At 43.1% G+C, this 18,297-nt stretch overlaps 1 protein-coding gene and 1 long non-coding RNA gene across 3 annotated transcripts in view; one reads left to right on the plus strand and one right to left on the minus strand.

Moving 5' to 3' along the window:
* SLC6A4 (solute carrier family 6 member 4) overlaps positions 1–4,913 on the plus strand; it is a 37,079-nt gene extending 32,166 nt beyond the window's left edge. For both annotated transcript variants that reach the window (XM_041000275.1, XM_041000276.1), the window contains one exon: positions 4,165–4,913. In XM_041000275.1, coding sequence (XP_040856209.1) covers positions 4,165–4,239 — 75 coding nt within the window. In that variant the 3' untranslated portion in view covers positions 4,240–4,913. The remainder of the gene's footprint in view (positions 1–4,164) is intronic.
* On the minus strand, positions 1,093–17,699 carry LOC121169675. The gene is made up of 3 exons (XR_005885905.1): positions 16,776–17,699; positions 5,859–5,914; positions 1,093–1,324 (listed from the first exon to the last, which is right to left on the minus strand). It is a non-coding gene; the product is annotated as an uncharacterized LOC121169675 (long non-coding RNA).
* Positions 17,700–18,297: the final 598 nt, after the last annotated feature.

Below are 18,297 nucleotides of genomic sequence, written 5' to 3' on the forward strand. Positions count from 1 at the left end.
CTGCTGAAGGAAAAGATTAGGTTAATTTATGGAGAATACCTGAGTTTTCTTTACTACAAGACTTCCCTGAAACTTTTAACAGGCCCAAATGTCTGCTTAAGTTCTTTGAGGGAAAAGCATTTTGTGGGTTTTGCCAGGTACCCTGAGGTACCTTCATTATTCTCTGACTACTAAGCTTGATGGTCTGTAATCTATAAAGAAAGCAACCCTCATAAAAGTTTGGTCTGTTAAGAAATTCACCCTTTTTTTTAACTCGTTGAGCCCTGGCCACATAAGCTCTCAGTAAATTCATTTCAGTTGAAATCCCACAGCCAGTGTTGCACAGCAGGTTCAACGGCAGCTATGATGTTAGCATTCCATTGCTGGTTTGAGCCCCAACTCCCTGCTATGATGCCTGAGAAGTGGAAAATCTTTTTCTACCTCTGTCACTCTGCTTTTCAAATAAAATCTTTAAGGAATAGATCGTCAAAAATATCCTAAGGAGACAAGTATCTGGCACAGCAGTTGAATTGCTGCCTGGGATGTCCCCTCCCAAACTGCAGTGCCTGTATCCAGTCCTGGCTGCTTTGCTTAAGATCAAAGCAGCCTCTTGCTAGTACACACCCCGGGAACCAAAAGACGATGGTTCAGGTACTTAAGTCCCTCCACTGCAGGCAGTTGGAATTCTGGACTCCTGACTTCAGCCTAGCCCAGGCTCTGGCTCTTGCAGGCATTTGGGGGAGTGAACTAGCAGATGAAAGATCTTTCTCTGCCTTTCAAGTAAAATGGAAATAGAAAAGGATTATGTCTATTTGAAAGGCAGCAGAGTTCTAGGGGCTAGGGTTAGGGAGAGGCAGATCTTCCATGTGCTGGTTCATTCCCCTAGATGGCCCTAATAGCTGGAATTGGGCCCATCCAAAGCCAGGAGTTTCTTCCAGGTCTTCCGGGTGGGTGCAGCAACCTAAGCACTTGGCCCACCCTCTGATGCTTTCTCACATAGCAGGGAGCTGGATCAGAAGTGCAGTAGCTGGAACTTGAACCAGCACCATATAGCATGCTGACACCACAGGTGGCAGTTTTACTTGCTGTGCTACAGTGCTGGCCCACCCAGAAAATAAACTTTAAAAGAAAACTTTGAGTCGGAAATACATTTAAGGTGAAGCATTTCGCCTAATGGCTAAGACACTCACATTCACCTGAGAGCACCAAGGATCCATTCCCAGCTTTGGACTCCAGCTTTCTCCAGAGCAGGCAGTGGTGACGATTCCCTTGGTTGGGTTATAGCCAAGCATGTAGGAGACATGGATTGTACTTCAGGCTTTGACCATTCCTGATCCAGCCACTGCTGAAATTTTGGAAGTGAAGTAGCAGATGACTCAAAGAAAAAATAACCCCCCAAATGTTTCACACACATAAACCTCTTGAACACCTTACTTTAGCAACATGAATGCTCTATATGGGCTGTTCACCCTCATAAGCATATGGTTGACTGGGAATTGCATGCAGTGTCCAACATTGTGAGAAAGAATGGTATCTACTAACTCCAGGAACATCGCAAACTTCAAAAATATAGTTCTGCTGAATGCATATTGTTTTTACACCATAATAAAGTGAAATTCTGAAGCCCAGGCATGTGTAAGCCAGGTGCTGGAGGTGTGCCGCCACACCTCCCGTGGAGACTGTCACATGCACCTGCATCCTAGAAGTGTCAGGTTGAAGTTACCTACAGGCTCAGGTCACTGTTGCAAAAAAATCCCGACGCCCTATAGATTCTAATCAATATAAGATAATAAAGGGTCAGCTGAAGGAGAAAAATTGGAAGCAACTGTCTCAACCACTTTCCCACATTCCTTGACCCTTCCCACCTGAATCGGTGGTCCACATGGGCATACATCCTTCTCAACTATGTAAATATAAAAAATAAAATGTTAAAGTGGAGCGGGGCTGCCACGGGAGTCTAGTGGCTAAAGTCCTCACCTTGCATGCACTGGAATCCTATATGGGTAATGATTCCAATCCTGGCAGCCTTGCTTTCAATCCAGCTCCCTGCTTGTAGCCTGGAAAAGCAGTTGAGGACAGCCCAAAACCTTGGGAGCCTGCACCCATGTGGGAGACCTGAAGAAGTTCTGGGCTCTTGGCTTCAGATTGGCTCAGCTCCAGCCATTGTGGCTGCTTGGGGAGTGTGAATCAATGGATGGAAGATCATCTTCTCTGTCTCTCCTCCTCTCTGTATATCTGACTTTCCAATAAAATTTAAAAAACAAGTCAGCTATAAATCATTTCTTAATTAGCTAGTTTCTAATTTGCTGAAGGCCAAGGCCTAGCAAATTTGAATAGTCAAACAGTAATTCGGCAACAGAATGCTTCCAAAAATGGACTACAAGCTGGGCCTGATACTTGGGAAGATTAGCAGCCAGCACATGTGGGTAGGAGTGAGGACACAAAAGCCAGCAATTTTACTTTCTCATGTTCATTGCCAGCCTTGCCTGCAGTGTATCTCTCAGTGATCTATGTCATAGGCTCATGAGACTGGTTGAGATGTGGGTCCACTTCTCAACTAGCAAGACATCATTCTGTATAGTCAGAATTAATATATTCACCTAGGGTTATAGGTGATTTTGGAAATGTTACTTTCAAAGCTGTGGCATGCCATGCTGGCTAGCGAGACTACAACTTCTTTTTAAATGGGTTTGTGTTGTGAAAAAAAGTTTTTGAGATGTTATTGACTATGGCAATGAACTCTGCTGAATTCAATAGATCCTGCTTCTTATAGGATAGCAAATTCCCAGAATCAAAAAATTCATAGATGTGTAAAGGGAACTACAAACTTTTTCAATTCAGAATAAAGAAAGACAGTAGGAATGCTTCACCTAACAGAATAAATACAAAGATGCTTTCCTTCAGATCCAATTTTGCCCACTTACCATACATCAGAGTTTACTAATCGACTTAATAAAGATTTTTCTAAGTCTCTTCAGTGCTGCCTTTCCCCCTTCTGCGTCCTTGAGCTGCTCCATGTCACTGTGATGCTAAGCTTTACAAAGTGGGCTGTATATTCATATGCAAACCCAAATACATTTCAGACCTGTCTTAATGCTTCTATGCATCACATAGTAGTAATTCCATAGTAGGAATTCTCAGCCGCCTCCTTGTGACAAGTACTGTATCAAACCAAGGCTGCTCTATAAAACTGAGGTTTCAAGTAGTCATGTCTCTTAAAATTTAATGATGAGGCTGAGGATGCTTGCCTCCCATATGGCTGCCAGTCTGTGTCCCAGCTATTCCATTTCTAATCCAGCTCCCTGCTAACATGCTTGGGAAAGCAGCAAAACATGGTCTAAATGTTTGGGTCCCTGTACCTACAAGGGAGGCCTGACTGAAGCTCCTGGCTTCAGCCTGGCCCAGCTCTAACCATTGCAGCCATTGAGGGAGTAGATGAAAGACCTCTTTTTCTCTGCCACTCCTTCTATCCCTAGAACTCTGGCATTAAATATATATTTTTTTAATTAAAAATACTTAATTAGGAGATGACTGGTAGTCATGCATTACTGTCCCATTTTGCTTCACAGGAGGCTCCAGGCTTCATGCCCTTTGGCTGTAATGTGTATGCTGGGCACAAGAAGCCTAACTGGGGACAGGGAAAATCAAAATCTAGCACTCACTCTGCACCTCAAGCCTTCTGTGACCATGGGAAGCCTTCCCTGTCAAGAGAAAGGTGTCCTTTCCCAAGTCATTCAAAAGCATGTTATAGGCTCATCAACAGCATTGTAACAATTTTCTTAATAATTTCTGAATGTATCAATTTATCCATATTTAAGAATTGAGAATTTTTTTTAGGATTTTTTTTTCTATTGGAAATTCAGGTATACAGAAAGGAAAAGAGACAGAGTAGAAGATCTTCCATCGGTTGATTCACTCCCCAAGTGGCTGCAATAGCCAGAGCTGAGCCGATCTGAAGCCAGGAGCCTTTTTTGGGTCCCCCCACGTGGGGACAGGGTCCCAAGGGCTTGGGCCTTCCTTGACTGCCTTCCCAGGCCACCAGCAGGGAGCTGGAAGGAAGTGGGGCTGTCGGGATTAGAACCACCAGCCATATGGGATCCTGGTGCATTCAAGGCAAGGACTTTAGCCACTAAGCTACTACACCAGGCACAGAATTGACAATTTCTTTCATTTTCTTTCCAACAGCGTATCATCAAAAGTATCACTCCAGAAACACCAACAGAAATTCCCTGTGGAGACATCCGCTTGAACGCCGTGTAGCACACTGCTGTAGGAGCATGATGGCGTCTCAACTTCTCCCCATTCTGACAAGTCACACCTCACCTTCTCCCCTTGGAATGAAAGAGTTTCCAGCTAAACTTGCAGACAGAAGGGCCCCTAGAGACACGGTCCTAGAAGACTATGGTGCCCAGACTCTTGTGGCTTTCAGCCACTTCTTTCCATGGAATCTTCTGGACATACTGTCACATTAGACTGTGTCACAAAGAGAACTGGCCCATTGCAGGTGTGTGAGAATGTATATGGAAGTGATGAGAATCATCCTATCATCAGTTAGGCTTAGGTTTAGAATCAAGTCTGTAAAAGTTTCCTGTATCATTTGTTGTTACGGTCACTGGTATCTGCTTCCAAGAGATTTCACTGTTCTTGAGTGCACAAGCCATGTAGGAGGAAACAGGGATGTTGCCTTGTTAACTACATGTTTTCTGAGTAGCATAGAATTCTATAGCTGGAATCTACTAGAATCCTCTGATCCACTTGCAGCTGTGAAGTCAGGAAAGGAAGATGTAAAAACTAAACATAATGTGTACATGTTAGAATGCCTGTCTGTGTGTATTGTTTGTGTGTATTCTTTATTCTAAGACTTTGGGCCCATTATAAAGTATATGAACTTCCTCTAATTTTTTTTTAACAATAACAACTTCTACCTACTCAAATGTGCTTGTTTGTTATTATTTTAAGTATACAGTGACTACAGAATGCTCAGTCATCTGTTTCAGTGACACTAGTTAAGCCCACACACCTGCCTGTGGGGGCCAGCCTTTGGCTTTGCTGCACTTCACTGCCCTCTTCCTCTTTGTTGAACACTTGGGTAAGTCCACAGTTCAACAGTCACTGTGGCTTGGCTGTGAACTACTTTGAAGATGGATGCTGACACGAAAACCTTCAGCATTCTGCTTGCCATCTGGTTTAAACTCCATCCACTTCCAATGACTGGTGAAGAGAGGAGACATGCTATTTTCATCTAACTTTCAGGCTGTAACTGATCTGCCACCTTAACTGTCGAGGCATCCCCAATGTAACAGCATTGAAGAATCTGGGTTAGCCTTCAAGGGACCTCGGCCTCTGTCTTAGTCCCTCCTGGTGGTTATGATTTAAGAAGTTCTCCAGTTAGCTTTCAAAATTGAGTCTACATAAAGCTGATTGGGAAATGGCCAGTTAAGCGAAAGGCCTTTTCTTCCTTGTAAAATCCTAAAATATGAATGAGAATTTGGCCCTTGGCGGCTTGTGATTCAGATTCATGAGCAGAGAAGCAAAATTTGCCTTGTAGTGTGGAATTTCCTTACCAAAACCTCGAAGGGAAGAGTCTCCTCAGGAATAAAAGGAATTTGAATCATAACTGCAGCCTTCCACATAAGTCAAATTCGATTCTAACAACCTTGTCAAAAGGACCAATAGCAAAATTCTGGATTCCTCTAATTATAGGCTGTCTTCCTGTGGCTTCCTTACCCAAATTGTCTTCCCCAGTCAGCTTCCTGTATTCTACTTTTTCTAAGTTTTTTTCTTTCCTTAGCATAAAAATGTCCTTATAGATGCTAGCTGTTGAGAAGTTTCTTGAGATCAGGCAGAGGAAATTTAAAAATCTCCCTTTACAGACTTACCTTCACTGTCTTCATTCCTCTTGCTACCTGATTTCCATTCTCTGCTTTCAAGCATGCTGAAAAGAAACAAGTTGCAAGTGTATTCAGTAGCAAATTGGATATGGATTCTTTCCACTCCTCAGACACTAATGTTTTTAAAGACCAAGATTTAAATGCAAGTTGTGCTCATCACTCCTCAGGTGTCACTGATCCCCGAGGTCTCTCAGTGAACATAACTCAGGCATGTGGGTACACACACATACATCAGTAATTACTTCTCTCCCTTGAAAACTGAGTTCATACCAGCACCTTCAATTCCAACCCTACAAAGTTGGTTCTAGTATTTTCCATGCTTCACTTTCCCTTCCACGACAATGAGAGAAGCGTGGCTCCCACCATCCCTAGTGCCTCTCACTTGATCAGTAGTCCTGTACGTAAGCACTGTTCCAGTGCTGCTGCCAACGCCCTCTGCACAGAAGCACCTGGAACCCTGTTTAGATTCTGATCCTTATGCTGGGACGGCTGCCCTGATCCCCATCCCAAACATACACACTCTTCTCATTCTGTCGCTTGCTCTTGTTGGTTAGTCCCCATACCACCCACTGCCTGGGGGACTTCCCTACCCCACTGAGTTTACACCCTATATGGACATACTTGGGCCGAAGCACTACGTAGACCTCTCCTACACAACACTCTTCCGGTGTGTTTATGACATCTGACCATAATAGAATTATCTCGCTCAGCTCAGCCCAACCCTAGGGGACAAGGCAAGAAAACTGTTACTGAAAAGGAAGAAAAACATCCTATTTTCTCAAGCAGCACAGAGGGGAAGAGGATGGGTGGGCCTTGAATAAAGTCCCTACTAGGGGAGAAACTTCTGTAATTAAGTACATTTCTAAACTCTTTCTCTGAAACCCTCAACCTTGTCACTAACTACTCCTTTAATTCTTCTTTAAGCCTTTGCCTTCTACAGATTTAATTTGCTCCCCACCCACCCACTTCAGAATTCATATTGAAACTTAATCTTCATCAAAGTGGTACTAAAAGATGAGGCCCTCAGGGGAATTAAGTCATGAGGTCTCTGTCCTCATAAAAGGATCAGTGCCTTTTCGATTTTATTCATTTCCATTCTCCATGAAAAGCAGAAGGATACAACGAGATTTTCCACCTGCTGGTTTACTCCCCAAATGCCAGTACTGAGTCAGGTGAAAACCATGAGGCTGGAACTCCAGCTCTGTTCTCCACTGGGGTGGCAGGGACCCAAGGATATGCATCAGCAGACAGCTGGGTTGGAAGGTGTCTGGGACTCAAATCAGGCACTGCAATATGGGGTGCAGATGCCAACTGATGACCTAATCACTGTGCCAAACGCCTGGCCGCAGGATTAGTACTATTAAAAAAATGGCTGGAGGAAGTTAGTTTAGGCCTGTTTTTTACCTCTTTCATCCTCCTGCCCAGAAAACACCATCAATGGAAAAAGCCCCTCTCCAGCATTTTGAGCCCAGTCTCCCAAAACTATGAGAAATAAAATCCTGGAAAAATTACTAAGGCATAGTAGAGTAGCACAAAAGGAATTAAGATATATCAACCCAATAAATGAATACTTAGCTTAACTCCTGGCATATAACTAGCAATTTGCTGAATATCTGAATGTTACAAATCTCATGTCACTTGTCTAGTTTTACTCCATCCTACATATGATTAACATCACACTTATAGCCAAAAATTTAAAAAGGTTTTGTATGCATGCAAAGAAAAACCAAGTAGTATGGAGAAGACTAATTCCAGTCCTTTCTCAGTGACTAGCAAGCTAAGTAAGCTTGGATGATAATTCACTCAACTACTCATTTCCTCATGGGTAGTACTAAAGGTAAGCTAATCATGATGGTAAATACTAATACTTGTGTGTTTATAAGATCAGGCACAGCGTGACACATGCCATCTCAGGAAATTCTTTTGCTGATCTTAAGTGGTGTCACATGACTTGAGGTGTTGCAGGGCACCACATGGTAGGGCAGAACACAAGAGACCTAGGAAAGCTGACTTATACAGCAGATCCACTTGAGACAAACATTATTAATCCATTTATTACATGAATCAATTCATTTATGAAGGCACAGCCCTAATAATTTCTTAAAGGTCCCATCCTCTATTACTTCATAATGGAGGTTAAATTTCAGCATGCATCTAATGGAAGACAAAGCATACTGATGTGGCAATGTGACGTAGCTGGCAGAGCCGCCACTTGTGATGGCGTTGTCCCAGCTAGGTGGTGATTTGAGTCCCTCAGCTCCACTTCCTATTTAGTTCTCTGCCAATGCACTTGAGAAAGAAGTGGGTCATGGCCCAAGTGCTTGTACCCACATGGGAGACCTGGAAGAAGCTGCATTCTCCTGGGTTTGGCTGGCTCCAGTGCTGACCACTGCAGCCATTTGGAGAGTGAACCAGCAAATGGGAGATCTTTCTCTCTCCTTGTAACTCTACGTTTGAAATAAATAAATTAATTAAAAAAAAAATCTTCCCCATGAATTCCTCAAACGTATGTCTTTGCCACAAATCTACAATCATTCTTCCCCAACAGTCAAAGAAGCAACTTCAAAAGTCCCAAGTCTTGGGCCCAGCGCGATAGTTTAGTGGTTAAAGCCCTCGCCTTGCATGCCTGGGATCCCATATGGGCACCGGTTCCAATCCCAGCAGCCCCACTTCCTATCCAGCTCCCCGCTTGTGGTCTGGGAAAGCAGTAAAGGACAGCCAAAGCCTTTGGACCCTGCACCTGTATGGGAGACCCAGAAGAGCTCCTGGCTCCTGGCTTCAGATTGGCTCAGCTCCAGCCACTGTGATCACTTGGGGAGTGAACCATCAGACGGAAGATCTTCCTCTCTGTCTCTCCTCCTCTCTGTATATCCGCCTTTGAATAAAAATAAATCAATCTTAAAAAAGTTCTAAGTCTCACCTGAGACTCGAGAATTCCCTCTTGCTGTGAACCTATAAAATCAAAACAAATCATCTATACCCAATATACAATGGTGCAATGGGTACAGGGAGCACATTCCCATTTGAAAAAGGAGGAATAGTCAAGTAGAGAAGAGTAACTGAAGCAAATCAAGTCCAAAGCTGAGCAGGGCAGACATTAAATCTGAAAGTTATCTAGCAACCTGGGTACAAGCGTGGGTAGGGATCGGGTCCCCAAGACCTGGCGCAGATTAACACCATGGATTTGCTGGGCTTAGTCGATATTTCAGAGTTGCATGGCTGCTGCTCTCCCATGCTGGCATTACACACTGGGAGTTCAGGGATCTCTGTCAGTCCCGTTCCTATGGCTTCATCCAGCATTATCCCACTACACTCTGTGGCAACTCCACCTCCAATGAGGGCTTCTGTCTGGCCTCTCGGAACTTCCTTTAAATGACTGAAAACTGCCATGATGCTGTTGTTCTTAAATTCTGTGGGCTTGCTGTATTAGCACCCCATGGATACCACCACGGTCAGCTACTTCAAGGATGACAACACAAGTTATACTTGAAATGACCAGGGAACGTTACTCTGGGTTGAGGGCAGCAAAAACACAAGCCCTGGACAAGGAATGAATTCAGGGACCTTGGCTGGGCCAGTTTCCTGAAACAAATGTAGGCCTCTGGACCTGAGATGCCCTTCTGTGCACTGTTGTGATGCACTCGCCTGGATTTCTATCTTTGTTGATGCTTTTAGCAAGAACTGGCCAGGTTACATATTTATTCCTTCTCTTTACACAGGCAGGCTGCACTTTTTCCAGATCTTCCCATTCTGTCTCCCCTTGGTCCTTGAATCCCACAGAAAGTAACCAAACGCCACCAGGAAGCAACCTGAATGACTTGCTGCTCAGTTATCTTTTCCACCAGATTCACACCTTTTCATTTCAGCCTTCCATCGAACCCCAGGGAGTGGACATAATGCAGGTCTTGGTTACTCCCTAACAAGGGGATGGCTCCTTTTACAATTTCCTATGAAATAGTCCTCATTTCCATCCAAAAACTCATTGGCATGGCCTTTACCGTCCACATTTCTAACAGCACTCTAGTCATAGTCACTTCAGAACCGTCCCAGTCTGCACCCTAGTTATCTAGTTTGCAGCCTGCTTCCAATACAAAACATGCATTAGAAGCAATAGTTCCACCTCTCAACACTAATTTTCTTAGTCCATTTTCTATTGCCACTAACACAATGTTAGTGATAAAGTGAAGTTTTGACTCACAGTTCTGGTCCAAAGTCAAGGGGCTGCATCTCACAATCCTGAGGTACTGCAGAAAGGGCACCTCATGGTGAGAAACACTAAATTAGCTCTCAAGGTAGACCTACTCTTGAAATAACCCACTAACTATATGAACAGACTTATCTATGCATGAAGGTAAAGGCCTAATCACCTCTTAATATCTTTTAGTGGGTATTAAATTTCAACATGCTTTAGGAGGACAAACCATATTTAAACAATAGCATATGGATACCAGACCTTGTCTATGGTTATTCCAGTTTTCAAATGCTGATTTTAAGAAATACTTCAGAGATTATCAAGACAAATGAGTTCAAAGCCAGAAAAAACTTTTCTTGATCTTCACTCATTGCAGTGTTACTATCTGCAGCAGGCACTGGCCATACCATGCTGAACAGAGCTGGATCCTGGCCCTTTAAACAACTGGCACACTATGGTTACACTCTAAGGCTGTGATAGCATTATGCAGGGCACACACAGGGAACTCGGCAGGGAGGAATGTTGAAAGAGAGCAGTATTAAGAGAGGCTTTCTGGAATCAACAATACTTCCATCAGTTTTTAAAATGAGGTGTCAGGCCTGGAGTGATAGCGCAGTGGTTAAAGTCCTCACCTTGAATGTGCCAGGATCCCATATGGGTGCCAGTTCTAATCCTGGTGGCTCCACTTCCCTTCCAGCTCCCTGCTTGTGACCTGGAAAAGCAGTTGAGGATGGCCCAAAGCTTTGGGACCCTGCACCATCTGGGAGACCCGAAAAAAGCTCCTGGCTTTGGACTGGCTTAGCTTCAGCCGTTGTAGCCACTTGGGGAGTGAACCATCGGATGCAAGATCTTCCTCTCTGTCTCTCCTTCTCTCTGTATATCTGACTTTGCAATCCAAAAAAAAAAAAAAAAAAAAAAAAAAGAGGTGTCAAGCAGAAACATGGCATTCCAGGCAAAGCAGCAGGTGAGAAGGAATAGTGCATGTGAAGCAGCATTATGTATTAAGTCAGAGTTAACAAGGAAAAGAGGAAAGGTGAAAACTCAAGATATTTTGTGTCATTCATCTCTCATTGAGAATTCAAAGGAACAGCTATTTAGAAATTCATAAATTTTCTGGAATCTCTCCTGAAATTCTAAGAATAAAATTATAAAATTTTGTGTTTAAATACATATCTAGAAACGAATTTAATGAGTCTCTATTTATACTGGCCCAAAATAAAACATTATCAAAGAACTGTAGTTATGTATAGGCCATTCAGCAACTTGATAAAAACATTCTTCCTATAGAAATAATTGAGATTAACCAGGATGGCTAATAGTCATATCAATTCATCAATTAAAAACTTTTAAATATGACAAATTGTGTAAGTAAAATAATATCACCCATTTACAGTTTAAAACTAGGTTAAAACTGAGTCTTGGAGACTCCGTTTGGTCAAATGCAGTATAGGACAAAGGGTTGAATGTTCCAACAGAAAAAAAAAGGCATCAGCGGGAATGTTTCGGGTGCAGATGAGGTCTGAAGTTTTAATAACAGCAGTGGGTTCAGATTAGCCTCCTGGTTGGAGTCGAGTGGTACCATAAAGCAGAGTATCATTGCAGAGAACGGAGAGATGCGCAGGTGTCCAGGCCACCCTGCAACTCTTCTGCAGTAACAGCTCCTTCAGGAAAACCACCCACGGCTGACGGGGAGGTCAGTATCTTCATGGCCATGATGGTTTCACAGCTGGATGCACAGGCACCAAGTGCACCTGATCACACACCTTAAGTGTGCATAGTTTGGGCAGGATTTGGCCCAGTGGTTAAGACACCCCGAGTTCCTATCTGGAGTGCCTGGGTTTGATCCCCGGACCAGCCCCTGATTCTAGCTTCCTGAGAGCACAGACCCACCAAGGCAGCAGCTGGGTCCCTGCCACCCACGGAGTTTGGACCCACCCAGCTCAGGGGGTTGGGCCAGTCAATGGGAGCCTGCTCTATTTTTCTACCTCTCAAATAAATAAAAATTAAACAAACAAACAAGAACAAAAACGTTAGCCTTGGGGCTGGCAATGTGGCTCAACAGGCTAATCCTCAACTTATAAGCACCAGCATCCCAAAGGAGTGCCGCTTTGTGGTTCATGTCTCAGCTGCTCCACTTCCAATACAGCTCCCTGCTTGTGACCTGGAAAAGCAGAGGACGGCTGCAGCCCTTGGGATCCTGCACCCACGTGGTTCTCAGCCTTGGATCAGCTCAGCTCCGGCCATGGAGAACATTTGGGGAATGAATCAGATGAAAAATCTGTCTATCAGTGTCCCTTTCTAGCTATAAAACTACTTTTCCAATAAAAAACAAACAAAAAACGAAATAAAACTCTTCCTCCTGAAAAAAAAAAAAAACAGGCTCAATATCCATATCAAAAAATATACGCCTCTCTCTGGAAGAACTGCGCTATTTTCCATGGTTTATTTCCTACTGGAAAGTCAGCTTTACAGAGAGGAGAGACATCTTCCATCTTCTGGTTCACTCCCCAAGCAGCCACAACGACCAGAGATGAGCCAATCCGAAGCCATGAGTCTCTTCCGGGTCTCCCATGTAGGCACAGGATCCCAAGGTCTTGGGTCCTCAACTGCTTCCCCAGGCCACAAGCAGCAAGCTGGAAGGGAAGTAGCATGGCCAGGATATGAATCGGTACCCACATGGGATCCTAGCTCATGCAAGGTGAGGACTTCAGCTGCTACGCTACTGAAGCAGGCTCTGTCTTCACTTTTGTTATCATTTCCTTGCTTTTCTTTTACTTTTTCTCCTACCAATACATTTCTGTACAGTGTTTGTCTTTTCCACATACACAACTTACTTTTTCCTCACAAGGCTGTAAAATGCATCCAAGTTGCTTTGTGTAGCTCCAGTGTGTACACATGGGTGTAAATCTACTTGATGAATATTTAAATTGTTGCATTCAGTTTGATGAAAACACTTGAATATTCTTGGTGTATCTGAACAACACATTGAATTACAGAAGTGTACAGCATTCACCTCTAACTCTCTTATGGCTACATTTGTAAAAAATAAATGGTTATATCTCTTCCGGACTAGGGTGAGGAGATTTCTCTGGTCCTTAGTTCCAACTTTGGATACCCACCCTCTCCTGCAATGACCATCAGGGTCGCCCCAGAGGCTCCCCCTAAAAACAAAACAAAACAAAACAACAACAAAAATTAGAATAGACAGAGAACAAAGAAAGCTTAGAACCAGACAGGAAACAGTCAGCAAGGACTCACATATACCTTACTAGGTAGGACACGAAGATAAGTTACTCCTCACTGGGGAATTGAAGATTTCTCTGCACATCCCTCCTAAACCTGTTCTGTGCCTTAACTGTTGACATATGCCTTGTTAGTTATAAGCCAGTTTGGACTATCCTAAAATCTGCCAAATTCAGTAAAAATTAGCTTCAATACAATAAACTGCTAAATACAAAATTGAAAATAGACATGAGACAGCTGAACAGTAATCTACAGCCATTTTAAGGTGGATAGAAGCCAGTTGTATATAAACTAAAATTGAAATGTCCATGAAGTAGTCACAGCATGTAGTTAAGAACTTGCATTTTTTAACATATCAGTCACTCCATACCATGTCAATTAAGTCCATAATGTTGTAAACTGTTATCAATGCTATGTTATGGCTTTTAATTGGTCGGGACTATTCTGCCAGCTCTGCTTTTAGACCAGAGATGGTCTCCCGAAGAAACTGTTGAATTTATCTGGACAATAAGATGCTGGACTCTATGCATGTACATGCTTGCAATGAAAGAAGCACAACTGGATTTGAACTGTAATACTGCAATAGAGTGGAGTAATCCACCATGGGGGGAGGGTACGGGAAGGGGTTGGAGGAACCTCAGAGCCTATGAAACGATGTCATAAAATGAAATGCAATACAAAAATAAATGGTTATATATATATAAACATGAATAACCATATAACATAGCCAGTAGGTGTGAATATATATGTAAGTTACTTACTTACTTGAAAGGCAGACAGATTTTTTTTGTATACTGATTTATTCTCCAAATGACCGCAACATTTAATTCTGTGCCAGGCTGAAGTCAGGAATTCCATGGGTCTCCTACAGGGGTAGCAGTGACCTAAGGACTTGTACCATCATCTACTATAGAAAGATGGATTGGAAGCAAAGCAGCCAGGATTGAGCAGGCATTCTGACAAGGGATGCTGGTGTGGCAAGCAGCGGCTTAACTTTCTGCACCACAATGCTCGCTCCACTCCCCAGATGGCCTTAATGACCAGGAGAGAATCAGGAGCCAGGAGCTTCATCCAGGTCTCCCATATGGGTGGCAGCAGCCCAAATACTTGGCTGGGAAAAGCAGCAGAAGATGGTCCATTAGCAAGGAGTTGGATCTGAAGTGGTGTCACTGAGACAAGAACTAGTGCCAATATGGGATGCTGACAGGACAGATGGCAACTTTAACCACTACACTACAATGCCAGCCCTGAATTACATATTTTAGTGAGAAATCTGATTTTCATAAGGTAAATTTACTTTTAAAATTAGCTTCTAGGGCCCGGCGCGGTGGCGCAAGTGGTTAAGTCCTCGCCTTGCACGCCCGGGATCCCATATGGGCGCCGGTTCTAATCCCGGCAGCCCCGCTTCCCTTCCAGCTCCCTGCCTGTGGCCTGGGAAAGCAGTCGAGGACGGCCCAAAGCTTTGGGACCCTGCACCCGTGTGGGAGGCCCGGAAGAGGCTCCTGGCTTCGGATCGGCATAGTATCGGCCCGTTGCGCTCACTTGGGGAGTGAATCATCGGACGGAAGATCTTCCTCTCTGTCTCTCCTCTCTGTATATCCGCCTTTCCAATGAAAAAATAATAAAAATAAATCTTTAAAAAAAAAAAATTAGCTTCTAGGTAAAGCAAAGCTATCTTCTAAAATTGTTGTACCAGTTCAGTTACACTGCAGCACACAAATTTGTTGCTTCAGTTTCAACACTAGGTATTGTTAAGGCTCCAACATTTCTGCGATCCTTATGGATGTGTAATTGCATTCATAGAGGTTTCAATCTGAACCTTTCCATTTCAGTCCATTTGGTTTCTACAAAAATTTCAAAAAGTCTGTGGAAAACAAAATGCTAAATTTTGGTGCAAAAATTCATAGTACACATTTCCCATGGAAGTTTTGAAGATTCTTTTTATATGGGACAAAAGAGAATCTTAATCCTTAACACCACAGCTGGATGGTAATCCCAGGTGCAGTGTAAATTTAAATGTGAAAAGCAGATGGTTTTCATATGAGATGGGGCTGGGGACAGAACTGACCATGCGACTGCAACCACCAGCATGTGTGTAGGTTGATGTGGGTGACAGATTAAGCCAGATCTCACACTCACTGGCATACACAGGAGTCAAGCCTGGGGTCACCTAAGGTGAAGGCTCTTTGGGGGCCTCCTAACTAGATCACCGGACTTACAACTCCAATCACAGGATCTATGGTCTGACTCTGGAGTCCATGTGTCAGAATGGGCCTCCTTGGTTGCTTAAGCCTATGCAGTGGACAATATGTCCAAGTGTTTATGGAGGACATGACAGCTCAAGCACCTCATTGGGGATTGCAGAGGACATCTATTTGGTAGCATGGCATAAAATGGAGCGCAGAACAAATTGCACAACAAATTGCATCTTGGCCCAGTTTTGACAGCAAGTACCTGGGCCAAGAGAGACTCTAAGCTGGTAGAGACGCTAAGCTGGATTATGTAAGACAACAGACCTTGGAAGGATTTCTTCAACCTTGGAGCAATGAAATCAACAGCATCTCAGAACTATCGAAATCACTTAAGCAGTACCCTCAGAACATGCTCCACATTGGGGACCCTAGGATAACACTGAGTGCCTGTTCTCCATCCATAGGTGCCAATGCTGCTGGAAGTGGCCCTCTCCTCTATTCCCCGACACAGGAAGAGAAAAAAAATTGGAAGCAACTGTCTCATCCACTTTCTCCCATTCCTCGACCCTTTCCATCCTAATTAGTGGTCCATGTGGGTGTGCGTCATTAACTATATGAACATCAAACCAAAATAAATTATATAAAAAGGAATCACAAAATTTACTTTTATCATATAAAAATAAAATTTGGTTCATTAAATGATACCATTAGGAAAGTGAAAAACTGATTAAAACAAAAACAGGACAGATGAAAAGATAAGCCAAAGGAGCAAGAAGACATTTGTAAAAAGCAAACTTTCAGGTCTGGTGTGGTAGCCTACTGGCTAAAGTCCTCGCCTTGCATGCGCCAGGAACCTATATGGTGCCAATTCATATCCCAGCTACTCCACTTCGCATGCAGCTCCCTGCCTATGGCCTGGGAACGCAGTTAAGGATGGCCCAAAGCCTTGGGACCCTGCACCCACATGGGAGATGCAGAATCTACTGGCTCCTGGCTTCGTATCTATGCAGTTCTGGTTATTGTGGCTATTGGGGAAGAGAACCAGCAGATGGAAGATCTTTCTCTTGGTATCTCCTCTCTGCAAATCTGCCTTTCCAATTAAAATAATAATAATAGTAAAACTTAAAACTGTGGATCAATCACAAATGGATTATAACCCTAAGTAGGGCTTTTTTTTTCTGGTTGCAACAACAGAAATATAAGAGAAAAAGAAAAGTACTGGCTTAAATATCTTAGTTACATAAATTAAAACATGTTACACTAGAGCCCCAGACTCACAGCAATCATCAGGTCTTGGTCTTTCTTCTCTTCATCTTAATTTCTTCATTCTTCTGTGTGAGCTTGATTCTGTCAGGCAGCCAGGCAATGTTAGTGAGAACTATTCATTCCTAACAGTATTTTCAGAATCAGCCCAACTTAATTTATACATGCTTAGTTGAGGCTCTTTTGCCTACTTGTATTTCTGGTCTAGGAGTAGTGAAAACATGCTTTCCCAAAGAAAAACCAAAATTGTTACCAGAAAAGGTGTTTGTTTGGGGAGGAGGTGTAGGGGGAGTGACAGAATTCCAGAGGGAAAAAACATCCATGCACCATTCAGGGACAAAATGTGCATACCATATCAATGCACTGGTTTTGGTTCCAGCTGCTCCACTTCCCATCCAGCTCCAGCTAACGCACCTGGCAAAAGCAGCACAGCATAACCCGAGGGTTTGGGAGACCGCATGCTTACTGGTTCCTGGTTTCAGTCTGGTCCAGCCTCAGCCAACAGTGGCTTTTTGAGGAGTGAAAGAGCAGATGGAATCTTTTTCTCTGTAAACTCAGCTTTTCAATGAACACAATTAATCAACTGAAAATGAAAGAAGCCTTAACTTGCAGCTTCCTATCTATCTACGTCAAACTAATATGTTAGTAAAAGTAATCTACAGTTCTTTCCTCTCTAGAGTATCTAAGCTGTTTGATAAAAGCCTCTTGAACTGCTAGGAGAATGGAAATTGAGGTTCTTAGCAGATCTCGGACACATCTCTTTACACTATTTTATACACCAGAAGCAATGTACAGTTCCAGTTGTAAAACAAGCCTAACAAAGCAACCCTCCTCTACCAATGTTGAAGATGTTTTAGTTTGGTAGTCATGGGCCTTCATGAAATCACTCTTTCTCCTTCTTAATATATATTCATCCTTACTTGAAAGTCAGAGTGAGTGATTGATTGAGAGAGACCCTCTACTTGCCAATTCACGTCTTAAATGGTTGCAACAGAGTTGGGCTGGTCCAAAGCCAAGAGCCAGGAACCTTCTCTGGGTTTCACACATGGGTGCAGGGACCCAAACATTGTCTGCTGCTTTCGAGGCCATTAGCGGGCAGCTGAATCTGAAAAGGAACATCACACATGGGTGCTGGAGCCCCAAGCAGAGAATTAGCCCACTAACTCACTGTGTTGGTCCCTCATTTAATGCTGTCCCTCTCGTCAGAGTCTTGTCATTGTTACTGACCTAAAAAAATTAAGATCTAGTAAGTCAGAGATCCTGGCATTAGCCCCCATTTCAGTTCTTTTCTAGTTTTCAAGGCATAAAAAAAAGATTTGATTCCATGAAATCTGATCCACACTTTATAACATCTTTTAAATAAAAGTCAATGCTCTTATTAAAATAAGCTTAACTTTAAACATAAAAACATGCTTTCATAGTACCCATCCTTATCCCTTGAGTGCATTACTTACAACATACAATTTCAAACAGCAAGTTCCAAAGACTTAGAAATTCTAGTTTTATTTTAATGCACAAATAAAACCTGAAATAGGTC

The sequence above is a fragment of the Ochotona curzoniae genome, unplaced genomic scaffold (genome assembly GCF_017591425.1).
Source record: "Ochotona curzoniae isolate NIBS_2020 unplaced genomic scaffold, NIBS_Ocur_1.0 scaffold_2453, whole genome shotgun sequence".
NCBI lineage: Eukaryota > Metazoa > Chordata > Mammalia > Lagomorpha > Ochotonidae > Ochotona > Ochotona curzoniae.